Genomic DNA, 27,948 nt, shown 5'->3' with positions numbered 1-27,948 from the left:
CACGGGCTGGTCCCCTTCATGATTAATTAGTGATCAAGGGGGAGAGCCCATTGTGGGTGGTGCCATCCCTGGGCTAGTATATTGTATTCTATAGGAAAGCAACCTAAGCAAGCCAGGGGAAGGAAGCCAGTAAGCCGCACCCCTCCATGTCCTCTGAATCAGCTCCTGCTTCCTGACCTGTTTGAGTTCCAGTCCTGACTTCCTTTGGTGATGAACAGCAATGTGGAAGTATAAGCTAAATAAACCATTTCCTCCCCAACTTGTTTCTTGGTCATGATATTTGTGCAGGAATTGAAACCCTGACTAAGACACCTAGCAAATGTCAATCTTGTTCTGGGTGAACTAAGTAGCAATACAGAACAAAGTCTTTCAGCATGAATGAGCTACGTTCATTAAAAGAAAAAAAAACCCAAAATCAGAAAATAAATATATTAAAGAGTTTCATACAAACAGAGTCGTACAACATATGGTATAGTCATATATACTGTAAGCATCACGTATGTCTAATACATACTATGCTGTCTTCATAAAGTTCATAGGCTGTAGAAGGGAGTTAGAACCAGTTAGGGGGAGTTAGGTCCTTCTAGGAGAGAATAGACTTAACTGTGTTGGGGAAGGGTATCTTAACCAAAAGGTGAAGAGCAGCAGTGTGGAAGTATAAGCCGAATAAACCCTTTCCTCCCCAATTTGCATCTTGGTCATGATGTTTGTGCAGGAATAGAAACTCTGACAAAGACAAATTGGGCAGAGGGGTGGTACTGAACTCCTGAAACCTTTATAGAACCAAATGATAAGGATAAAAGGAAATGGATTCAGATCTAAGTGGAATGTCTTGTTAGACTTCCTAGACATAACAATGAAGCTATAGTGCTGAGACCCACAGTAAGTATGTCAGCTATCCTTGCTCAGCCTTGGAGCTATATAGCAAGTGTTTAAACCCCAATGTGAACAACAGAGTCCTAAGATGGGTACCATGGCACATTATTTTTATCTTTCCTCCTCAAGAGATCTGTTTGGCATGATAACCTCCCCCTGATAATGTACAAACTTCAGTCTCAAAATCACTAGCTAATTACTTATGTAGGATTCATTTTTCCATGACTTTCATAACTTAGTCCTTGAGAGCTTCCTGAGGCACACAGTTCTTGTTTGCAAACACAATAAAACAAATCTAGAACATTAGATTCCAAGGACACAGTAATGAACACACTAGTGCTTGCCCAATTCATATCTGGAGAGTAACACTCCACCTTCCTATGAACCTAGTCATCTTTATATGCACCATATCCCCTTGTAATACTTATTAGAAAAAAGTGTCTATGCCATAAACATCTTCCAAATGCCTTGGCTTGGAGTGATATGTCATATCCCCCAGGTGATTCATTGACCAGGACTAATTGTGTAATCTACCTACCTGCAGGGATCTTCCAAAGGTCCACGAGGCAAGGAATAGTGTTGAGTAAAAAAACAGTATACATCACAAGACACAAGTAACAAGTATATAATCATTACTAAAACCTTGTATTTCATATTATTTAAGATATATACATATTTGTTTTTCTCATGGAAATATAAACTTTCGTAGCTCATCTGAGGCCCCTGATACATGATCATGACTTTGTTATTACGAAAGTTTCTTGTGCAGCTCAATATTATTTTTCTTAAGAATTTCAAAGTCTGGGAGCTGGAGAGATGGCTCAGTAATTAAGAGCACTGAGTGCTCTTTCAGAGGTCATGAGTTGAATTCCCAGCAACCACATTATGGATCACAACTATCTCTAGTGGGATCTGATGTCTTCTTGTAGTCTGTCTGAAGACAGCTCCAGGGTTCTTACATATATAAAATAAATAAAATTTTTAAAAAACATTTTCCATTATTTAAAAAAATAATTTCAAGGTATAACATAAAGTTTCTACAACCACCATAGTTTCCTTTTCACTAAGGATCCACATAATGATTTAAGTCTTCTGGCAGACATTCATCAAATTCTCACTGTTCATAAAGGCCTTTAGACAAAACTATGTGCTAGATCTACAAGCTTCTCCATTGGTTGTAAACTCTTTCTAAACCTACATTTGAAAATCATATGCTGGCTATTTTACCTAAGAGGATCTGCACTCCTCTTTGAATGTAGTAAGCAACATTTGAAAGAAAATTACTGTGTGGTTTCTGTCTTCTTGAGACAGTGCCTCAATTCTTCCCATAGGCTCTTTATACACACCATAAATGACCTAAGATCAGCTGCATCCATTTCTCAGATGCTCACATATTGGCTTTCCAGATGTGGGGTCTAAAAACTTCAAAGACAAGATGCACAAGGACCACCACACCAATTTACAGGAGAATGAAACACAAGTTGAAAACCAACAAGTACTGGCATATGGAAGATTGCATCTGCATGAGAGAAAGAATTCCATGCCCAGATGAAGACAGATGGTGGGGACTTCTCTCAGTTCCACACCTAGTGACTGGCTTTCTATATACTCAATAGAAATGTATGCTTCATTAGTTTGGAAACAGAGAAGATGTATAAAAACAAAACATTAAAATTATATCAAGTGACTGGGACTAAATGGGTAAAATACATGCAAAACTGAGGACCAGAGTTTGGATCCTCAGAAGCCCCATGAAGTAGGACATGGTAATGTGCATCCCAAGGTTCCTACAGGGAAATAGGAAGAGGACCTAGGAGATCCACGAAGCATAATAGTCAGCCACCCTGACAAATGAATCAGTGAATAAGAGATCCTGTCTCAAACAATGTGGAAGGTGAGGACTGAAATTCAATGCTGCCCTCTGATCTCCACATGCACATTATTGTGTATCTGTGTAACCACACACACAGATACACACACACAGACACACACACATGTACAGAGATGAGAGAGAGAATTCAATAAATAAATAAGCAAATAAATAAAGACTACACAGAGATAAGCCAGCTGGACTAATTCTTAAACCCCTACCCCTTCATTGCTACAAAATAAAGAAATAGAGACTCTCAAATTAGAACATCAGAACTCACTGGCTGAAAGGACTTCAGATTTGCAATGCCTTAATTAGGATATAAATGAGGAAAACGCTAAGTTTCTTACATGATGGCTTCTTTTCCAATAGAGCTGTTTTATTCCACCCACAGGAAATTTCTACAGCATCATTAAACTGGCTTACGAAAGGTTGCTCCACAAATGTGGCCACACTTGTCTCTCCCTTTAAATCCAGCTGTGTTTATGGGAACCAGAGACCTAGAGGTTCAAGGATTTTGACCTTCTGCTTCCTAGACACAGTGCATGGACCACCCACTCTGTGAAGTGTCTATAAAATGTTGACTCTTGAAATCACTTTTTCAATCTCTTAAATCCCCAGTGTTTCCCTAGAATGTCTGTCCACCTTCCACTGCACAGACTCTCTTCAGGTGACATCACCTACTGCCTCAGCTTCTATTATGCTCTGTTTAATCATCCGCACAATGATGACACTTAAAATCCTGACTATATCCGGGGCTGAACTGAAGATTTAAACATCTGCATATCGTTTAAAGATATTTCAACCACCAGGTGTCCTGGCTAGAATCTGAACACTATCTATGACCTTTCTTTCCCATCTTTAATCAATTAGTTGTCTAGATTCCTCCCTTACCACGCAGTTTGCTCTCCAGCTCTGATTCCATAAGTGTCTCAACCATTCCTCTGGCATCCAGTCTTTTCCCTTTATGACTAATTTCCTCACTGTTCCCAGAAATTATCTTCCTAAATGCAAATTATACTATTTGCTTGCTCAAAGATCTTGGCTGTTTCCTTCCCCTCTGAATGGGATAAATTTGCAACTGACCTTATGATTTTGTTGCTACTGACTTCTTATCTGAACCACTTGGCAAAGCTGTACAGTTATGCTCCAGCTAAAGTAACCGTCTCTGTCACAGGTTAGACATGTATCTTTGGAAAAACCCTTGAGCAAAGTCAGGTGAGTTTCACCTGGAACAACCACCCTTTTCCATTCCTACATTTTGTAAATTTGCATTTCCCTAACTCTACTCAAACCTCAGCCTTCACCATTTCTACTCACTCATTATGCCGTGGAAATACTCATTCACTTATGCACAAACTGGGGTGGAGTTTAGTCCACACTAGACTCCCTTTTGTTTGCAGCAGTAGGTTCTTGATTAGACTCTGTCCTTACCTTTTGCTTAGTGTCTGACTTGACCTATCTTCCATGGTGCATGCAGTTGCATCCAGTCTTACTTTCTGGTGCATTTGATTCTTGAGATTCATGTGGAAGAGGAGGCTGGTCATCTTTAGAAAAGGCCCAATGACAAATGGAAGGCCAAGTTTGAATATGTCATTATTGAAGGAGAACATAGCTCTCAGATAAACACATTATTTGTGAACTATTTTAAATCAAAAATTTCTAACAAGGAATTTTTTTTTTTAAATTTTCAGTTGAATCTTTTCGAAGCTCCATTTCATGATGCAGAGGGTTAAATAAGAAATATTCTGATCCTATAAACTCAATCTCCTGCTTTCTGGCTTTCTGCTTAAAAACTGTTTTCCAAGATGTTATAATTTGGATAAAAATGTCCCCTTTCCAAGATTTGTAGGGTTTCCAATAGCATTTTTAGAAGTAAGGTTTTAGAATAGCAATTGGATCTTAAGTTGTCAGACCTACGTCAATGGGATGATCTGTTGATGAAAGGACAGTTAATGGGTTATTGAAATATAGTGAAACCTAGAAGGCTGGACCTGGCTGGAGGAAGTGGGTCATTGAAAGGTATATGTTGTTCCTGCCTTTCAGTCTTTATGCTTCTGGGTCTTTATGAAGTTAGTGATCGCATGTCACATATTCCTTCTGCCATGACAATCTGCTTCACCACAGGCCAATGACAAAGGAGCTAGTAGACCATGCTCTGAAACTTCCAAAAACATGGACCGAAGTAAAACTTTCTCCTTTAGGTTGATGGTACTCAGTTATGTTGTCACATCCACGAACAGCAACTAATACACAAACCTTTAATTTATTTACATCTATAAAGACATTACTAAAATTAGTTTCATCATACAAGAAAACAAAAATGTAAGAAAATTTATTACATCATTTATAATTTATGTATTTATATTTGTAAACATAACTCAGAAGTCAGAGAATTGCTTGTTTATTACTTTGCTATGTTCTAGTCTTTAACAATTGTTTCTTTTACAGTTATACAGAGTTGTATAATTTAGCCTTAATTGATTAAAGACCACCGAAAAACCCTTGCATTAAGACAAATAAAATAAAATAGCAGATGTAGTCAATAGATTGACTGAGATAATTTAGAATCAGTACATAGCACATTCCAAAAGTAAGTATATATTAGATTTAAATGGGAAGTTTTAAGGTGGCTCAAAAATTGCATAAATGATCAAGTGACTTTTCCTTGCAAGTGTTCTAAGTGCATGCATTTCATTATTCATTAGTTTGTTTTACTGAAACAGGTAATATAATCATATAGGTAGGGGCAGTTGTGAGGGATCAATTTCTTCCTGATGCACTGATGCATAGAGACTAATACTAAGCAGTGAACTGCTGCACAGGAGTAATGTTCTATCTTGGCACATGTGGGCAAGTGTAATGTTTATTAATCCAAAATATGAGATATTATTATAAAAATAGAGGTAGAAAACACTAGCTAAATTAAAATCCAGAAATTTTGAGCACTTGAACCAGCCAAAATTTAATGTATCAATATTAATTTTAATAACTACATATAAAGTAACATAAACCCAAGACACTGACCAGATCAAAGGGTGTCAGATTTCATAGCCAATAGATTGCTGTGCCTGAGTTAGAGTTCTTGGACTATATATAAGTGCACACCCTCCTTACAAGAGTGCTTATTTAGTATTGACATTAGGAAAATAACATTTCTTTAGAGATTACATTTAGTACATCAAATTAGGACTATAGGTAAGGATTCAGTCAGCTATAGTCTCCTTAAGGACCACTTGTAATTTCCTTTGCCTGCTTCACAGACAGACCTGTAGAAAAGAAAAAAAAAATAAAATAAAATGCATTCACCAATGCATGGGTAGAACTGCACATCCAAAGGAGAGATTGGGACTTTAGAGCTTTCTTCTACTCTGAATGAACTTTCACCATGGCAATGATCTTGCTGTACATTGATATTACCTACATTAGCCAGATTAGCCCCATGTTTTTAATAGCACATAAATTCTGGTATCTGCATAAAATCCTAATCAGAATGTTATTTTATATTTTTCTGCTTTGTGTCACAATTATATCTAGTATTTCTGGTGTACAAATTAAGCAATAAATACTTTGGAAGAGGACTGTCAATCTTGTTACTGCTCACAGCAATTGGAGGAATACTTTGCATACTGCAAAATTCTGAATAAATTTTTATTTAATGAGAGAGGAAAAACAAAGGGAAGAAGGATGACAGAGCAGGAAGAGGAGATTCCAATTGTCTGCCTATTTCTTTTTTACCTAGAATTCATTATTTACTCCAATCAACCCCAGCTAACTCCCATGTTTGACTAATTCCTATCACCTGTGAATATCACTCACTCTAGACCCTTGATAAGAATTGTCTGGTGCATGCACATATCCTAATGATACTTAATAGACTCTATTTTGTCAAGATGATTGTCCATTATATATCCTGTCCATGTTTTTCTTTTCTTTCATAAGTTCCTTGATTGTAAACTATACTATTTGTCAGGTCACTCACAGTTGTGATGAGCTATTTTTCTGGTCCATTTTCAAATCCATTTATTAGATACGAGTCACCAGAATGACAGTGTTTCTATGAACTCTTACATTGAAGAGCAGTATACCTATAGACCATGTAAAAAACATTTGAAAGACAAAAAGGCTGTGGACCTAGTGGTAGAGTCACTCTATGGAATATAGATGCAGATGGACAGAGCCACAACAAAGACATACAAGGCTCAGATACTGGAGCAAGAAAAGACAGGGTTTTTTTCTCACCATATTTTCAAACAAAAGGTTATAAAAAAATTTTATAATTTATATAATATCTGTTCATTATGGAATTATTATAAAGAAAAAAATAATTATCACATTACTAAAATACAACATTAATGGCATTTTTGTTTATAACCATCTGGGTTATTTTCAATAATCTTATTGTGTATATGCCTGTAACTTATACATGACAAAACTTACTTTATAGTTAATATTCCATTTTATGACTTGATTTTTTTTAAAAAAATATTAGGACAAGACTTCTACATCAGAATCAGAATGTATATGTATATATAAATATATGTACATGGGTATGTCTGTGTGAATATGTATCTTTATATATCTGATGTTTCCTAACAAAATCATAGTTCTTTAGTATAAGATGTATATAATTTTAAAGTTAACTTCTGTTGTTGGAAACTAGATTGTTTCTTCTTTTATATGCTTTCCACATTTACTATAAAAATTTTTCCAGGTTTTATAGAACAACATTTTCTTATTTTATTTAAAACATATGGAGGGGAATATACTATTATTAATGCTATATAAAATGCACTGAAGATATTTTCTTGAAAGGATTTCTTAATATGGAATTTGCATGTTAATACATGGATAGGGTTGAAACCAAATGAGCAACTATTGGAGACTTTAGCCATGGGAGAGCTCCCTTTCCTAGGTCCACAGTGACATTGGCTAGCCACATGTAAGAGGTATTGAGACAAGAGGTCATCCATGGGTGACAAGAGGGTTAAACTATTCCTAAGTTCTTTTTAGTTTTGATATTTTGTTATTTACTGGATACCAAGGGAAACAAAATTCACTGGTTTTCTCTGAAATATCTAAAAAGATATTTCTGAACTTTTTATCTTTTTAAAACATCTGAGATATATAGATAACTTCATGGATGTAGTACTTTTTGTTCTGAAACTCCAGGAGATAATCAATGACATTGTAGGGTCTAGCACAATTGAGAAGTTAAGTTTTTCAGCCTCTGTCTATCTAGATCTAGAGTCTAGAAGTTATTTGTTGTCCTAGGACAGTGAGCTGAGGGAACAGGAGGGAAGGGGAGAGAAAGAAATGAAGATAGTGAAGGAGACTAGACACAAATATTTTTCTCATGAGGTCATAAACAATATGTATTTTGAACAATGTGAGCTGTGAGCAGTCACAGAGAATACACATGATTACCTGCTGTTGATAATAAATGACTGTAGCATGTAGATTTAAAAAACTATCCACGCTGAACGGCTATGTGCCAACATTGTTGGTCTCTGTATGTTCCTAGCTTGATGCATGGCCCGACACCAAGACCACATGTTTCTCTAAGCCAACGCTTCTCCCACAAATGCTAGCTCTGCTTCTCTAGCACTTGGAGATCACTCTCTTGCCAGCCCCAAAACTGGTGGCGAGCTGCAGGCGCGCATTCTCACCAGCCCAGCCCGTGCTCAGCTGTGGTTACCTCTCCCCTGGTTCTCAGTCCTTTGCCCAATCTTCCTGTTCCAAAGCCTAGCCGAATTCTGCCCCATCTTGCCTCCTCTCACTTCCCACCTCACTGTAAAAAAGGGTCAGTTTCTTCCTCCCTCATCTCTTCTTCTTCTCTCGAACTGGAAGGCCTCCCTCCACCTTTTTGCCCAGCTATTGGCTTCTTGTCATCTTTATTAACCAATCAGTAAATTAGAGGAAAATTCCCTGAGCAAACGTACCTGAGTAGATCAGGGAAGGACAGGAAGAACATGGAACACAGAGAAGATCAGCAGAACCTGTGCAATTGAAAGAGAAAGACGTAATACACTGGATCTAGACCCGAAATCATAAACAAGTTAACATTTCTCATCACTTGCAAAGGATGGCAATGAGCAAAACATCTCTGTAGCATCATTAAGGAACAGGCATTTAGCATTTTATAGTTTTCAAATTCAATTGACTTGGAAGTATAAAAGATATTTGGACTGAAAACGGGAGTTGTATCGGAAGTGGAGAGTTGCCTATAATGGAGAATGTGGTATATTTTAGAAGTCTTCCCCAGTGTAGAGTTCAGACAAACTCATGTTGTATTCATGTTTGGGCACACGTTAGAACCTGACGATATTAAAGATGCTGAGAGGTAATTATTTAGTTACTCATTACATTTATTAACTAGACACGTTAAGTGTCAAGGCACAGGTATTAAGTAAATATGTAAATATTTAATGAATACTTACAATGTAAGATAGGGGAATAAAGTTTTTCCTAAAAGGCTAACTTTTTTAAATAGATAAACTCAATGATTGAGGCATAAAGTAATCAATAAATGGTAGAAACTTAAAAGGATAATTTTAGTTGCTAACAATGAATATTTTTCTCTGTTCTAGCATAAAAGGGAATGTCACAGTTAACTTTTGTCTCGGAATCCAAAGAAAAGCATGTCATCTTTGTTTTGAACAATGTTTAATTATACTAAAGATGACATACAGTTCTGAGATATTTAGTCAACATTTCAAAACAAGCTATTCTGATGGAATTTGAGAGCATGTTTTGAACAGTTGTTCTACTTTTAATAGCTCACTATGACACTGAAGAATGACTGATGTAATTACTAAGCAATATTTATTTTACTGTCAAATGTCTAATGTTTATGTTTATCATATATGCCTCCCTTAATTTTCTGGATGACTTTTCTCATAGATAATAATTTGGAATACAATGTAAATATAATGAAACGAAGTTGAAGTTTCTATTAAAACCATATTTCTTGCCCAAATGTATTTGTGTCTCTGTTTCTTTCTCTGCTGTTTTCCCATGTGTTCTGTGTCTTCCTTATGCTGCACTGCGAAGTGGAATGACTTCTTTCTTATGCTACATATGTGTCTATTTTTACACCTATGGTGCTTTAGCTTCTGTCGTGATTTGAATGTGAGATGTCCTTTATAGTTGCATATGGTTGAATGTTTTATCCCTAGCTGGTGGTATGTTTTGAGTGTTTGTAGAATCTTGGGGAGGTGAAGGACAATGGGGAAAAGTCCATCATTGCATGTGGTTCTTGATGCTTTATGGTCTCACTGCACCATGACGTCTCTGCTTCCTGGACTATGGTAATATGAGGAGTCCCAACCCTATGTTCCTATCACATTGAATTCCATGATGCCTTCAGGTATGTAATGAACAGTACCCTCTCAAACTGTGAGCTAAAATATACTCCTTACTTTTTAAGTTGATTGTGTCAGGTATTTTGTCACATAAATGAGAAAAGTAACAAATACAAATATGGCAGTCATAGAGGTAGAGAAATTCCTGTGTAGAATACATAGCTTTATATTTGGTTAGGATATAAGTTGTTAATTGTGTAATCTTGTGAAGGGAATTTTATTCTTAAAATCTCAATTTATAAAACCAAAGTCATAATAAATTGTCTCAATTACTTTTTTATTACTCTGATAAGGCATCATGACCAGGGCAATGTTTGGATACAAACAATTAATCTGGGCTTAGGGTCCCAGACATTGGTAGAGTCCATGTCTCTATTCTATGATGGAAAGCCCAGCAACAGGCCTCCTGGCATAGCACTGGACCAGTAGCTGAGTACTTACATCTGACTGAGAAGTAAGAGGTGTGTGGGGGGGAATTGCTAACTGGGAATCATGAAATGATGGGAGCATTTGAAACATTAAAGCCCACACCCAGTGACACACCTCCTCCAAGGCCATAGCTCCTAATCCTTCCCAGTTTGTCATAGGGACTAAGTATCCAAACATATAAAGCAATGGGTGCTATTCTCATTAAAGCCACCATACACATTATGCTTTCAGAATGATTATCAGAGATCTTTTATGGCATACAAGAACTAAAGTTTAATAAGTGTCAGTTCTCTTCCATTTCTCATTTTTTGCTTTTGGAAGTTATTAATTTGTTTGTTTATTTGTTTTTGAAAGCCTTAGAATGTCAAAGACTTTAAAGTGTACTGACATGCTGTTGTGTTAAATATACGCTCCAAATGTTCTCTGTGGCTCTACTTTACATTAGACTATGTGACAGCTTCTCTAATTTATTATTCAATACAGCCTCTATCAGAATGTTTGATGACTCTTCCAAGAATGAAGTTTTGTTTTGTTTTTATGCTTCACTTTTAGGTCTCTGTGCTTAAAATGCATATTCTACCTATGTCCTCTGCCTCTGCACTTACTCCAAGTTAAGAGCACTGTGAATTTATAGCTAGAATCAGCATATGAGAGATAACATGCAGCATTTATCTTTCTGGGCCTGGATTTCCTTATCAGTATTTTTTCAGTTCATCTAACTGCTTTAAATTTCATCTTTATTTACTACTGGATAACATTACATTGCGTATTTGTACCACATTCCTATTACCAATTCATTAGATGGACATCTAGGATGGTTCCATTTTCTAGCTATTGTGAATAAAGTAGCAATGAACATCGTTGTGCAATATGTCTGTAGTACGATATGGAATCCTTTGGGATATGCTCAGGAGTGGTATGAGCTGGGTTGCATGGAAGGTTTACTTTTAGCTTTTTGAGCAGTCTTCACAATTATTTTCATAGGGGCTACCTCAGTTTACAGTCACATCAACAAGAAATCGTGACAATTAATTCCTCTCATGCTTATAATTCTGAGTTGTCATTTATTTTCTTAATGTTAGCCATTTTGACTATGGTAGGGTGAAGTTTCAAAGTGGTTTCAACTTCTTTTTCACTAATGGCTAAGGTCCTTAATCACTTTTTCAAATTTTTATTTATTTATTTTTGAACTCTAATTAGTTTCATGGTCCATTTCCAAAATTCGGGTTTTGAATAGCATTTTTATCCTGTAAACTGGCTACTTTGGCAAGGGATCATATCCAAAAACACAACAAAGTTCTGTGTGATCCAGCTGGAATGACAAACCATTAATCCCTCTGGCTGTATTACACACACAGCCTTAGTATATACCCTTAAGCCCCATCAATGAAAGTTCAATTAGTTTATAGAAGGATACAATCATGTTTGAAAGTGCTTTCTAATTGAGGGGCAGACAAAATGGTAAATAAGAGAAAGATTTGACAGTTGAGTCAGAGATAGGATATACTTGTGATGGTTTGTTTGTCCCAAGGAGTGGCACTATAAGGAGGTGTATCCTTGTTGTAGTAGGTATGTCACTATGGCATGGATTTTAATACCCTTGTCCAAGATGCCTGGAAGCCAGTCTTCTGCTAGCTTCCTTTGAACAATAGGTGGAAATATCAGCTCCTCTATCCCCACATCTGATGAGATGGTACCATTCTCCCTCTTTGATAATAGACTGAACCTCTGAACCTGTAAGGCAGCTCCAACTAAATGTCATGCTTATAAGAATTGCCTTGGTCATGGTTTCTGTTCACCACAGTAAAATCCTAAGTAAGGCAGAAGTTAGTATGAGGACTGGGGTATTGCTGTGATAGGCCTGACCATGCTTTTGTTCAGAAGAATGTGAATTTTGAGACTTTGGATTTAGAAGTGGGGCTTAATAGGCTATCACTGTAGGAATATGGAAAGCCATTGGTGATCATGCAATGTCAGTTAATGTTGACAGACCATGACTGAAGGGGTCATGCAAAAGATTTGAAGCTTGGCATCATGAATAGAGCCTATGAGAGGCTAAAGCTTAGTTGCATTGGAAGACTCCAGTGTATTGGAGATGCCAGTACCATGGGACAATCACCAAGAATATCAGTGGCAATGGAGTGGATCAACCTGATCTTAGAGTGCTACAAAGAGAAGAGCTAGGGAAGTGATGCATGACCATTGGAGGAGCCCAGAGTATCATGTATAGATACCAGACATTGAAACAAAAAGCTGTAATATTAAAGTTGCCTTTGAGACCCCAAGATGTTTGAGATGTTAAAGCCATGGGCTATCTGCTGAGGAAAGCTGCTAATGAAGTGGAATCAGCCCCAGAGTCAACAAAGATGAAAAAGGAGTTGGAGATCTGAAGACTGTTTAGACATCAGATATGGAGATGCAGAGTTTGGAGTTTGCCCAGCTGGTTTCCTGTCTTGCTTTGGGGGTTACAGTTAAATGATTGAATGAATCTCAGAAGAGACTTTGAACTTTGGACTTTTAACATTGTTGAGACTGCTATAGACTCTGGGGGTTTTGGAGGTTGGACTAAGTGTATTTCTTATTATGCTATGGGTAGGTATGGCCCCCATATGTTTGACCAAGCTTATGGGGGCCAGAGAGTTGAATGTGATGATTTGTATATACTTGGCCTAGGAATGGCACTATTAGAGTAGGTATGCCTTTGTAGGCAAGGGATTTAGTCCCCTTGTTCTAACTGCCTGGAAGCCAGTCTTCTACTAGCTATCTTCAGAACAAAAGGTGGAAGTCTCAACTCCTCCAGTACCACATATGATGGGATGCTACCATGCTCTTGCATTGATGATAATAAACTGAACCTCTGAACCTGTAAGTCAGGCCCAATTAAATATTATGCTTATAAGAGTTTCTTTGGTCATAGTTTCTGATCACATCAGTAAAACTGTAATTAAGACAATGCCCAACTCTCAAGATAACAGCACAGGAAAGAGAAGTGACATAAAAGAGTAATGGGGGTGGGGGTGGGCTTTGTGTGTGTAGCAGTTTTACTGGGACAGCTTTACAGAGACAGGTTGCAGAGAGAACAAGCTAGGCAGAGGTGAAGACAGAATGAGCCCAAGAATTATAAGGAGCCAGAAGCTTAAAACATTTTGCCAAAGTTAGTTTGAAGCCAAGCAGAGCAAATCAGTCAAAAGTCAAGAGAAGCTGGACTGAGACAGTCATCTTGGAGAGGAGTTTAAGCCAGAAGTGCTATGTTAAAGAAAGAGCCAGGCAGAGTTCAGAAAGAACTAGAAAGCATGAGCTACTTAGCAGTAAGCCTTGAGATGACGATTACATCTGGTGAACAAAAGTTACTTTTGTAAGTTGTTCTTGTTTAGGCTTTCTTTTTAATCCATTCGTGTACTCTAAATCCTGGGTCAGATGTAAGGGAAGAAGGTGAGAGATAAAACAAAAGTGTCATGGAATTGTTATGGGACAATCCTGATCTTGAAGTTGGTACTGGATAAATGGAAGCAATATGGGCATTTATGACAAAGAGGAACAGCAAATACCAAATACGTTTGAAAAGCCATAAGAAAACCTACTGGAGAACTTAATTCTCTCAGAAGCTCATAAATTCTTAAAAAGAAAATCTAGTATTAAATATAGGATACTTATCTGCAAATTGTTGGCCAGAAGGTCTGAAAGATCTGGTAAGCAATGCAGGTTACTTCAATTGCTCTTGGTTGCCCACTAGGAATTGATGATAAAGTCTTTTGTTAAAGATATGGAACTTTGGGCAGAATATTAAGAATTCAATGGAAATTCTGCCCAAAAAGGTTGCAGGCTAACCTTTGTAATGCCAGAAAGATTTATCAGTAGGCTTGACTGGTTAAAGTGCCAAGACTAAATTACAGTAGAATTCATGATCCTAAATTCAGCATTTGTATTAATGCTCCTAAGAAGGCTCAGGGAACAGTATAGTTAAAGTAATGTAAATAACAGACATGCTAGAGAATGGGGAAAGTATGCTACAATAGACATTTTCTGCATATGATGTGGTTGTCAGCTTCATGAATTCACTACAGTTGTGGTTGCACACATAATATCTGAGCAAGACTGCCCTGTTCCTCTATGAAGAAAATTTAACAATTAATGGTTGCAGCAGGAGATGCTGTCACTTTCATAAACCATATAGCTGTAAATTAGTTGTTGTCTTCTAAATATCATCTAAACCATGCTCACTTAAACAACCCTAACTATATTCAGTCACATACACACACATACACATACACACACACACACACACACACACACACACACACACACACACATACCACAGCACACACATGTAAATGGGTTTGAGTCTTGTTAAAGGAAGAAGGATTTTAACAGGAAAAGGAAAAAAAGGATGAGAGAAAGAGTGTGATTATTTGAATAAGAATGGCTCCTATACACTTAATATATATTTGAGTACTTGGTGCTCAGGTAGTTTCCTCGGACTTATAACCTAGTCAGCCAGGGGTTTTGGGCCTCATTAATGATATCAGGTATTAGTTTCATCTTGTGGAGTGGTCCTTAAATCCAATCAGAAAATGGTTGGCTAGCCCCACAACATTTGTACCACTATTACATCAGTAGATAGATCTTGCCAAGACAGTCATTATTGTAGCTACAGGGTTCACATTTAAGTAAGATTATTGATTACTCATCTCTCCTAGCACTGTCAACAGAATCTTCTAGCACTATGAAATCTATCAACTAGGGATGAAGCTTGATTTCTTCATGTCCTATAACTTGTATATGAAGCATCCTCAGTAATAGGGTCTTACCATCAAGCTCTGTGGTAGTAGTTCTCATCCTGTGGGCCATGCCCTCTTTGACAAGCTGATATCTCCTAAAATATTTACATTATGTTGCATAACATCAATACATTTACAGTTATAAAGTAAATATAAAATATGAAAATAAATCTATGGTTAGGGGGTCACTGCAACATGAGGAACTGGATTAAGATTTGCAGCTTTGAAAAGTTCAGAACTACTGCTCTAGAGAATAACAATATCTGGTAATGTTTAGAGGGTTCCATGGGATGTCATTAAATAATGACTAAAAAAGAAGTAACCTATATCCGTAATTGGGTACTTTATTTGGTAGTCTGTGATATCTGTGATGGATATTGTCTCCTGTTACAGAGCAATTCCCTTTAAACACCTTTTATATGTGTATATATTTCGGGAAGCCTCTACAGCAGCAGGTTTTTTTACATCACATTTTGAAGGGCTGTTAGTGTTATTTTTTCTTTCCCATACTTCCTTTTCTATGCTGCTCTCCCATTGCACTGAGACCTTTTTACCTCAATACTCCAATTTCCCTTTTTATACTACATGAATTACATCTCCCATTCTTTGAAATCTAGATGCATGGGCCCTTTTCTTCCCTGAATTCTATGGGTACTTTTCAATTTAAACACTTATCTAAAGATTCAAAGGCAACAACAATATATGAGAAAGAACATGTGGCATTTGTTTTTGTCAGTCTGGGTTATCTCACTGAGAATGATTATTTCCAGTTCTACCTAGGAATTTCATAATTTCATTTCTCTTTATTGTGGAATAATACTATATTGTATGAATTAATCACAGTTTTCATTATCTTTTCATCAGTTGATAGATGTCTAGGCAGTTCAAATTTCTACTTATTGTAAATAGAACAGCAATAAACATGATGGGCAAGTATCTCTGTAGCAGAATCATATAATAGACCACTATCACTATCTAGCTTTTAAAATAACACCCACACTGCTTTTTAAATAAACTTATCTGTTAAACATAAATACAAAATTCCTCAAAAGTAAGAGACAGAGAAAACATTTATTTATACCAACAGAATCTAAAATATAGTTGATATACAATGTCAGACGATGTGGAAATTAATGCAGAATTATTGCTAAGGATAATTAGTTTACTTCCTTAGAGATACATATATACACACATTTTTTAAAAAAATAATACATTTTAATAATTCAACTATGTTCAAAATCAAAATAGCAAAAATATTTTGAGCCAGTAGAAAGCCAAGCATGTTATAGACCTGCTTTTTTGAATTCTGAAATGTAATACACATACAGAAAAACATAAAATAATGTGTTTAATACCTCAGTAATAAAATTGATACCATAAATACCCATTAGTTACCACCCATGTTGATAAATAGAACTCTGCCAACCAAATATGAGCCTTCTATTCTCTTCTACTGCTTCTTTGACTTCTCTGTATATTACAACAGGAACATACGTATACTCTGTATCAGTTTCTATTTCCCTACTTCTCCCTCCTGATCTGTAGAGGGAAGGTTTCAATATCGTACTAAAGTTTGTTAAAGGGTTTTTTTTTTTTTTAGATTAACAATTTTTCTTACATTTAAAATAAGTTGAGCTTCTTAATATAATTGATTTCATCGATATTTTATTTTAATCTGGTAATATATTACTAGTTTGATATTATGATTTATATGTAGTAAGATTTGTGTTACCATCAGTTTGTGTAGGATTTTAAAATCTACTTGATAATACTCTTACTTATTGTCAGAATGTCCATTTCTTCCTTGCAATTTCTCTACTAAGTATTAAAATCATACTTTGTTTTATAAAATGAATTAGAGGGTGTTTCCTTTCTAATTCTCTAGGAGTATTTATTTAGTATTCAGTGTTTAAGTAACAAAGGGTCAGAAAATTTTCTGTGCAAAGTTTCATAGTTATGGATTTAATTTTTAAGTAGTTATGTTCTAGTCAGATTTTTATTATCTTTTGTGTCAGCTTTGAAATAAGCTATATTATTTTAAGAATTTCTACATTTCACTTGAATTCTCAAGTTTATCTGGAAAAATTTAAAAATATGTATCATGTTCCAAGTGTTGTGACTCCTGTCCTAGCACCCAAGAGATAGAGGCAAGAAGATTGTGAGTTCAAGGCTAGCCTGGCTTACCTAGTAAGATCCTGTCTCCAAACAAAACCAAACCAAACCAAACCAAACAAAACAAAACAAAAAATTATATAACTTGTAAGAAACAAATGTAATTTGTTTCTTAAAAATTGGATCTTACGTGCACGTAAATATATACTTATTCATAAATGTACAAAGTTGAATCAGCACAGTACTCTTTCAAAATCACACTTGAAATAATTTTAAAATTAGTACTTAGCTTTGCTGTTTAAACTCCTACCAGTCCATACATTTAAACAATGTGTTCATCATTGAAGGCCTCTCTAGCCCAGTGACTGCTACCCACTCTGGGTGACATTTTCCTCCTTTGACCACCTTAATATGTTTGTCTCAAGAAATGGTGTAAGTAATGTTACAGATGTGTACCTGTATCTGTCCACAGCAGTAGAGAAAAGAGGGAGCAGATAACCTGACTTGTCTCTGCATCTGCAGGCCGCAAAGCCCAGTGTATGAGAGCCCCTCACCATCCCTCGGCATGTATGAGAGCCCCTCACCATCCCTCAGCATGTATGAGAGCCCCCTCACCATCCCTCGGCATGTGATATATATATATATCACTTTTAAGTGCATAATGATGGATGTTTCTGGCCTATACAGCTAGGCTCCTGGGATTTATGTTGGAAGGTCTTAACTGTTTCTAATTTGAGACAAACATGTCCAAGACTGTATGATTTGTGAAACTGTAGCCAGTTAGTACAGCCAAAGTATTCAAAAAGAACTCTGAAGCAGTTCAGCTGCTGTGAATACACTCAAATCTTTTCAATACCAGAAAATGCAAGGATAAAATCCAGAGCACTGGGAATAAGCTTTGCTTTCAAGCAGCCATGCATTCCTCACATTCATGAAAAAGATATATTACATTTGATATAAAAGTCTGTCCCAGAGTATGTTCTCTGAGGCTAAAGAGGGAAGTAATTATTTTTATTATTGTCACTATTTTGTTGATTCAGGCCTCATCTAATGGAAAGATACGAATATTCCAAGACAAACAAAGTGTTTTGTAAAAGGATTAAAAACATGTGCTATTCACTTCTAACTTTGATTTCTTAAAAAACAAAAACAAAGTATTGGATCATGTAGCTCCTATAAGTTTAGAGAATTCAACTCCATGAACAACTCTAGCCCAAAGAATTTGCAAAATAGCATTTTAGTTCTCTCACTTAAATGCAACCTTTTTGGATGAGTCTAACAATGACCTAGATGAGCTCTCAGTGACCTAGAGTTTTAAGTAAGGGAACTATTTAAAACTTATAAATTTATATATTGCTAAGCAATATGACACATTTTTCTGCTATTCTTAAGACAAGTATATTTAGTGAAATTAAGTTTCATATACTTGTGGTTTGAATATGCTTGGCCTAGGGAGTGGCACTATTAGGAGTTGTGTGGCCATGTTGGGTGAAATATTGGAACATTTTCTCTGCCCAATCACATTAGGGCAGTGACAGGCCTGTGATTGAACAGGAATAGAGAGGCAGAGCTAGAAGTTTAGGAGTGAGACAGGTCAGAGGTCAGAGGAGAAGAAGGAAAGCAACACAGAAGCAGACAGACAGGAAGATGATCCTGAACCAGCGTGGTTTTAAACAGCCACAAGTAGCTAAGATTTTTACAAGGTTAGATTTTTAAAGCATTAGCTTTATCAACTGACTCTGAAATTATTGTATTGGCATCTTGTAAATTGTGATCTTATTGATATATAAACCTGATTGGATAATTAATCCTTAAGAGTTATGTTTTCACCAGGTAACTAAGTGCTAGATGACTTATTGTAGGGTGTGTGAGGTGTAACATGGAGAGAATAGCAGGACCCTGCCAGAACATAGTGTTGAGGCTGGCCAGTACCAGCCCTAGAGTGGGAATGTGGTCCAGTGGGGCAGGAGAGATTGAAGGGTGATCTTTTTTAATATTTCCCACAACAGGAGGAAGTCTGTCAATGTGGGGATGGGGTTTGAAACCTTCCTCCTACATTCCTGGAAGTCGGTCTCCTATTTGCCTTCTAAACAACATATATAACTCTCAGCTCCTCCAGTATCCTGCCTGCCTGGATGTTGCCTGCTTCCTGCCTTGATGAAAATAGACTGAACTTGTGAATCCATAAGCTAGCCTCAAATTAAATGTCTTGTAAGAGTTGCCTTGGTCATCTGCTCACAGCAGTAAAACCCTAAGAGAGAAGTTGGGACCATGGACTGGAGAATTGCTGTGATAGATCTGGCCATGTTTTTATTTGAAAGAATGTGGATTTGGGGACTTTGAATTTGGAAAGTCATAGAATGCTTTATGTTGGACTGAATAGGTCATCCTAGTAGGAATATGGAAGACAGTTGGGTCTAAGGATATTTTGAACTGGGTAGCCTTATTGGCCCAGGAGGTTTGGAAGTTTTTGTGATATGTTGGTGAAGAATATGGTTGTTTTTCACTAATGTCCAAAGAGTCTGCCTGAGATTTAGATTAATTGCTCTGACAAAGGAAGTCTCAAAACAGCCTGGTTTAAATTCTGTTGTGTGGTTTCTAAAGTTCACTCTTATGAAGAGCATTTTAATGCAAAGAAGCAAGCTGAGAAAGGAAAAAATATAAAATGTATGGCTCACCAGACAGTGAAATAGAGCTGAATCCTGTGTTCAAGGATATTAACAGATTAAGGGAGTGGTGATATCAGGTCAAGATCCCACCCAGCTAAGCTTAGGTCTGAATATGGTGGTGCATACCTTTATTCATAAGAAACAGAGGCAAGTGGATCTCTGAGTTCAAGGCTAGCCTGGTATAGAGTAAGTTTCAAGTAGAGAAAAGCTTAAGTCCAGGCATTGGTGGTAGACACCTTTGGTCCCAGTACTCAGGAGCCAAGGCCATGTTGACAAGGTCAATCTACAGAGCAAGTTCCAGGATAGCCAAGCTTAGGCAGTGAAGGGGTTGGAAAACAGAAAACTGGTGATAATGTAATAGAACATGGGGGGTGGGGCATGTTCCAGCCCCAGTAAGCAGCAGAACTCGTCAGCTTTGGCCATATGGCTCTGGCTTTAGAATCCAGAACAGAAGTGACTATTGGGACCATTGATGCTGTTTAGTTGAAGCTAAGAAATTAGCAGTGATTAAAAAGAGACTAGTATCACTGAAGTGTAATCTTCTGAGAAGTGTTTTCTGAGAGCACAAAGAAGCTATGTTCCAGAGATAGCCAAGGTTGTAACTCAGCCTGTAGCTGAACTTGGTAATGTATAAGAATCACCCAGAAGATACTGGTTTTGAAGGTATGAAGGGGTCATGGAAAACAGATGAGGCTTGGCACTGTGAAAGGCCAGGGAAGAGCATTGGTGAAGGTGTAGCCTCAGTTAGAGTTGATGGCCCAGTACTGAAGAGGTCATGCAAAGAAGTTGAGGCTTGGCACTATGAAGAATGCTTCAATAGAGATACATAGTATGGAGTTGGCTTGGATGGGTTTTGGCCTTATTTTCATCCAGTATTTCCTCACTATGATATTTAGAATAGTAATATATATCCTGTATCAGGATATGTTGGATACATGTGATCTACTATTTGATTTTTATTTTATAGGGGATTATAGTTAAGAGATTATATGAATCTCAGAAGAGAATGTGAACTTTGGACTTTTAACATTGTTGAGACTGTTATAGAGACTTTTAAAGTTTGACTAAATGTATTTTGCATTATTCTGTTCTTAGATATGACCCCCATAGGCTCATGTGTTTAACAAGCCCTATAGGGACTAGGAAGTGGAATGTGGTGATTTGAATATGCTTGGCCCAGGGAATGGCACTATTTGGAGGTGTGGCCTTGTTGGAGGAAGTATGTCACAGTGGGTATTGACTTTGAGACATTCCTCCTAATTTCTTGGACGTCAGTCTTCTCCTGTTTGCCTTCTAAACAAGATGTAGAAATCTCAGCTCTTCCAGTACCATGCCTGCCTGGACACTGCCCTGCTTTCTGCCTCAATGATAATAAACTGAACCTCTGAATCTGTAAGTTTGCCCCAAATAAATGTTTATTTATAAGAGTTGCCTTGGTCATGGTGTCTGTTCACATCAGTAAACCCTAACCAAAACAATAGTATTAGAAATTGCTGTTAGTTATTTTTTTTCTAGGGCCTTAGAAATTAATTTAACATTTCATAATTTTTGAGTCTCCCCACAAACCTAGGGAAGGTTTTTACTTAAGAACATTACATGAGTGATTCACAGGCATTTGTATTCCAAAAAACTGCAAAATCTTTTTCATAACAAACATAGTCCTCAACATTAAGTATTGTAGTAGAGACTTGAAATTGACTTTGGAATTGGTCCTTTTGATAAATAAGTGACTGCAAGTACTTTGACTTATTTTTCTACTATTTAAAGATCAATTTTTAAATGTTTACAAATATCATCATATATGTACTATGCCAGACTTAGAGAGTATATTGTCTGATGTGATACAGATATCATAAACTATGTATAAAAGGTTTATTTACTAAAAAGCATAGAAAAATTTAAAGCAAAAAATATGAGATTAAGTTCTTACCAAAATTTATTTAATATAGAAGCCAGTCTATTACTATCTGGTATCAAGTTATGATAATTTTCCCTGTGAGAGCTCATCTCAGTAGTTAACTCAATTGCTTTTGTTTTATTACTTTTATTGTGATATTCTTTGTTTCTTTCTGATATGTAAGTTCTTTCACTTACAAATCTTTGTAATGTGAAGATAACTCACATGATGCATCAATAATCACAAAGCACCAAAGCCCTTCATCCTTTAACCCCTTTGGCATGAATAATATAATTTTTAGTCCTTACTTTGTTGTCACAGTCATAATATTATGGTAATATCAAGAACAATACATTTCTTGAAGCTCTGACACCTGTTAGACCTGATTCACCACTGATGATTTTTTTCTTTAGGTCATAGACTATCCACTACTCTCATACACATCTCTTCTACACCTTTCAATCTTAGATCCATTCATTAGTACTTCATCATGGACATGGTGATATAATCACCTGTGGAACCCCAATACCCATATCTTACACATACTTCAGAGTCAAATCTTGGGAGAATACCTAGAAAGAAACACCTTAGGTAAGTTAATAGGTTTTTCTTCAAGGTAAAATGCCTAGACACATGGTCAAATCCTATGACTGAATTTTCTACTCCACACTCTTTTGATTTAAAGAGTCACAATTAGCCCTTGGCAATGGGATTGAGAGAAAGTTAGAAATGAAGCATAGGGTAGGGGCGTAACAGGACTAGCACCAGCCAAATGATGTAAGATTTGGTCTTTTCTCTGTTAGTAATGAGGTGAGGTATATAAGCAAACAGTATTTGGGAGCCCCAACTTTTCCATTAATTTGTTGAGAGAGATAAGACTGAGGAAGGTTAGATTTGATGGACATCTGTTCTTACAGAAGTGTAGAATGAAATCAGAGATGGGCATTCTACAAAGGGGACTTGTGTTCAGTATAATTAAGCAGAGCTTGTCTCTGCAGAACTAAGTAGTGACTTTATCATGTAAATATTTGAGAACATTATCAGAAACATTTCCTTCAGTTCAGCAATGGACAATAATCCCACCATTTAAACCAGTCCTCTGGTTTATTGGTCTGTTCATATACAAGTGTACAGTTGATTTGTTCTTCTTGAAAATTTGTCACCGCATCAATGATTAAAAATACTCAAATATAATAATAAGTAGAATTTTCCCAATGTCATTTTACTATATTTTATTAAAAACTTACTTTTCTTTTACATTTCATTTGAAGCTAAGACTCAGGCATATGCTATCTGACATTATCCTCCTTAATGAGTTGTTGTGTTCCTGCTCCTGAGATTAAAAACATTAGGTCGAAACAAGCAAATATCTCAGCAAAGACACTGAATTATGGGCAGTGTTCATTGCCCTTTATCTACATATTTCTCTCTTGTTCAGTGGCACCTTTGAAAATAAGTACTTTCATAATGCAGGAGACTATAATCAGAACATTCTAGTAGGCACAGAGAACAGAATGAGTTTAGAATCCCAAATGAACATCTTTAGACATTTATCACAATTAGACTTCTATGGTATAGATATTCATAGAATACTTTTTGTGGTCTTCCATGTCTTTCCTCAATTAAGTTTCTTCTGTGAGAAATCACATACATCTAGAATATTTGTTAAACATAATCAAGGTTGTACAGGTCTGTGGTGGAACATCCTCTTAGGATGTTCAGGAGGCAGAGATAGGCAGATCTTTGTAAATTCAAGGCCAGCCTGGTCTACATAGCTAGTTGTCAGGTAGTCAAAACTACACAGATAAACCTGTCTTGAAAGTTACCAAAAACAAAATAAAAAAACAAAAACAAACAGACAAAACAAAACAAAACAGAATAAAAATGAAAACCCACAGGAGTAATAGTTGGGAATACCAGATCCATGAAGCAATTCAAGAGTTGGAATAAAAAGGGGGGCCTAAAAAAGAAGAGGAATAAAAGACAGAATTGGAGAGGGAGAGAGAGATAAAGAGAAAAGAAGCAAAAGAAAAAGATAAAAAGAGAAAGAGGAAGAAGTAAATTTAATGAATGTGACTTCCGTAGGAAGCTGCATACATTTGAAAAGCTGCGTCTTCCAGGAGAGAACTGATATGGTCATATCCTTCACCTTTGCTTTACTTACAGAGTCCATATAAATAGAACTAAAAATGGTTGATGTTTTCATGACATGTGTTGCATTACTCTTCATGTTAAAAATTCTTGGCCTCCATAAGAGCATTTAGAAAGTTTTGGAGGTCTGGCCTAACTGGCAGAAGATGCTAACTGGGGATGGGCCACTGAAAGTTATATCCATCCTCTGGACACTAGTATGCTTTCTGCTTCCTGTTTGCAATGATAAGAACAGCTGTTCTTTCACACAAATGCTACATCACATTAGACTTAGAGTTTGGGGTAGCTGTATATCTTTTCTTCTATATATGTCTTGCTTGAGCACGTAAAGCCAAGCAATTGTGGACTAAAAGCCTGTAAACTCTGTGTAGAATAAAATACACTTTTTCCTCTCTTGAGGTCTTTCTTTATCTCATTATGGCATGAAAGCAAGTAGTGTGATTCATGTTTGTATCTGTGCAACTGTTATCTAGGCCACTGAAAAGACCTTCAGTAGGCAACTCCAAAAATAATATAGTCAAAACTTAAGCAAGTGATGTGTCACAAAACAAAAAATTGGGTCCACAAATAAAGCAGATAATAGAAACTATCCCCAGGGAAGTCTATATGATAGGCACACAAAATAAGGCTTAATCAATAATGAATTGTTACAAATATATTTGGATAATTGTGAAAGGGATGTCAAGATTACAGAAATGTATGAGAAAGAAGTCTTGATAAATATAAGCCATCATTAAAGAGATGTGAATTATAAAAGATAACAAGACAAAAAAATTGAAATGTATATTCATTGGAGTGGGGCTCAATAGCAGAGCTTAGCAGACATAAAAAGAATTAGAGTTTGAAGATAGGTCAATTGAGATTATACATCATAAGGAAGAAAAGCATAATAGTACATGTGATTATTCATTCTGAGAAACAAAACTATTAAAGAAAAAGACAAAGTAACTTAGAAATTCTTGAATCACTGGCAAGAGTGTGTATATTTTAGAGTCTCCAAAAGAGCCATAGATATAACCAGGGCAGAGTGTTTGAATGAGCAATGGTAAAACAACAACAAAGCAACCTTGTCAGATTAAAGAAACAGTAATTTAGATAACACGAAGCTCTAAGATGTTCATACCTTTATAGAGTTTGTCAAAAGACAAAACTAAAGAGACAATCCTGGAAGAAGCTAGAGAAAAACATTACGCTATCTACAAAGGGTCTCCAGTGAGCCCAGCATCTAACTTCTCCACAGCAAGCACAAAGGCAGAAGACAATGCACGGCAGTGTGTCATGGCAGAGCAGTGTGAGAACATCACCACATAGATTAGCAGCAACTTCACAGTGGTGGAATTAGAAATCACTGAACCAATGCTATTGTAGAGTTGGTTAAAAGTCATTTGCAACAGAACATGGAATCTACTCACGTTTGTCTTGCTCTGCGTCAATTCCTTCACTTTCTGTGTCACTTGGTAAGAGCCATGGCTGATGCACAACCTGCAATTGCTTCAAAGACTCATCCTGCCAGAGAAAAGATTATTTTTAGATTAAAGTCTATGCTGATATCACAGTCACCAATAAGGTTGAGCAGTTCAGTTCCCATGTTCAAAAGCCCTAAAGACCTTTCTCACAGCAGGAGAACAGTTGAAGTTTAAATTCCCTTTCATGTCATACTTATGAATCTCTTAACCCTAAAGTCATTTTACATTCTTCTTTAGTAATATTTGGGCAGTAAGAATTAAATGTAGACTATAATCCTTCTGAGGAAATGTTTTATATGAATGCTCTTGGAAATAACATCACAAAATGCACAAGATAAAATTGGATAGAAGTAGCTTTTTTCATGTAAAGACTTTAACTTCTTTATAAGAACAGAGTTAGTACGATTAACACCTGCTTCCTGCCTTTACTACCTCAGTATTCTTTCCCTACCTTCTCTCCTTCTGCTGCCTTATTTCTTTGGTCTCAATCTTCTGAGCTGAAGGGATTCCACTGTGTAACTTTCATGAGTGTGCCAGTACTACAGATATAAATGATCACACTCAAATTCAATTCTGTCTCAGCTAAACTATTTTATATATACATGTTTGTTCTGCTCTTTCCTTTCTGTTGATGAACATACATAAACAACCATTTTTTCTTTTTCTGTAGTAAGGGGCATCTATGATATTTCAAGGACCAACTTTCTTATGTTTTCTAGGTCTCCTTTTAAGTCATTTTTGGGAGAATTTTAAAGAAATTGTATGATGGAATTGTTTCTGTGTTTATAATTTTTGGTTGTTGTTGGGGCCGTCTCACTGTTCCATGGGTAAAATTGGGTTTACCCTACTGTTTCCTTTCCACTTCTATTCTGTCACCTTTAATTATCTGGTAGTTTCTCAACATTGTCATAAGTTGTAATCTAACACCATGTTTTTCATTGAACTTCTTTATCTCTTGCCTACAAGACAACAGGATTGCAGGGCTTGATTATTAACTGAGAGTTTTCCTTATGCTACAAGGCAAGTTACTTCTCAATTTCTTTATAAATTTAATGGATCAATTTACAATTACTATATAGTAAGTGTCCAGTCGTATTTTCTTGTCTCAGCAATAACATGGAATAGGCTTTTGCAACTGGTCATTCCAGGAATGTATGAAGATGTAGGCCACAATCTATGGGACTCACAAAGTAGGCACTTATGTAGGTGAAAATAAGAAAAGAGAGGGAGATCAATAGGAACAAAAAGAGCTTGAAGATGTAAATTCATTCTTAAAATTCAAAAACAATATTTTTAAATACAAAAATACTTTTATATATTTTAGTAAAAATACTCTTTATTAAAAAGTAAAAATCAATAAGATCTGTCAGTTTAACTACTTGACCTCCAAAATTCATTTATTAATTTCTCCATTTTTTCCTGCAGCTTAGGATACTTTGCTCTCTGTTCATCTGACAAACCCTAACAATATGAAACTTAATTCTCATACTGCTAAGAAACATGTAATACCAGACATTAAATGTCAGTTTTGCTTACGATAGCTCCCATGTGTGAGAAATACACTATGCACAAACCCTTGATTTGATGGTAAATTCCTGAGGTGTTCAGTCCTTATGTAGACTTTTCCAAATCACATACTTTTCCAGGAGTGTGGGAGATAGGATGAATGGGTAAAACATAAGGACATTTCAAAGCAGCTAAAAGTGCTGTATAGCATTATAGTAAATACATAATATTGCATACTGGTTGAAACAACAGGTTATATGCACAATGAACTTTTTATGTGCTCCAGTGAAAGAAATCAGGGAACCTAAGGATAGGCAATTGATTATGAAGACAGTACATAAATGTATTAAAGATAAATAAAGCACTCATATTTAAAGGAGTGGAAAATAAAATGCTGACCATGCAATTCTGAAGGTTCGTGGAGTATGTAAAATCAGAGACTTAATGGACAGCATAGAGGAACTCTATTTTAATGGATAAGTTCATTATACACATATATCAGAATTGGGATATTAATTTCAATATAAAATTATGAATGAATAAAATTATTTATGAATTATTATTGCTAAAAATAAATGACTCAATAAAAGTGCATGAGTGAATGATCATAGGCAAATACACATATAAGAAGAATTTGGACAGAAGAATGGATACAAAAAAATGTGGCTCATTCACACAATGGAATACTACTAAGCTATTAAGAATAAGGACATCCTGAGTTTTGCAGGCAAATGGCTGGAATTAGAAAATATTATCCTGAGTGAGGTAACTCAGACCCAAAAAGACATGCATGGTATGTACTCACTAATAGGTGGATGTTGCCAAAAAAA

General features: G+C 36.2%; 1 protein-coding gene across 9 annotated transcripts in view; it reads right to left on the bottom strand.

Moving 5' to 3' along the window:
- Positions 1-5,930: 5,930 nt before the first annotated feature.
- The window catches only part of CUNH8orf34 (chromosome unknown C8orf34 homolog), a 488,320-nt gene continuing 466,302 nt past the window's right edge, over positions 5,931-27,948 (bottom strand). For 8 of the 9 annotated variants that reach the window (XM_031366855.1, XM_031366856.1, XM_031366861.1 and 5 more), the window contains 3 exons: positions 25,559-25,652; positions 8,689-8,745; positions 5,931-6,015 (listed from right to left, as the gene is read on the bottom strand). In XM_031366855.1, coding sequence (XP_031222715.1) covers positions 5,972-6,015; positions 8,689-8,745; positions 25,559-25,652 — 195 coding nt within the window. In that variant the 3' untranslated portion in view covers positions 5,931-5,971. Of the gene's footprint in view, positions 6,016-8,688; positions 8,746-14,234; positions 14,269-25,558; positions 25,653-27,948 lie in introns of those variants that run through there. The other variant, XM_031366857.1, reaches the window with a different exon arrangement.

Source organism: Mastomys coucha, unplaced genomic scaffold (assembly GCF_008632895.1).
Source record: "Mastomys coucha isolate ucsf_1 unplaced genomic scaffold, UCSF_Mcou_1 pScaffold14, whole genome shotgun sequence".
Classification (NCBI taxonomy): Eukaryota; Metazoa; Chordata; class Mammalia; order Rodentia; family Muridae; genus Mastomys; species Mastomys coucha.
This window is presented reverse-complemented; position numbering and strand designations above follow the sequence as displayed.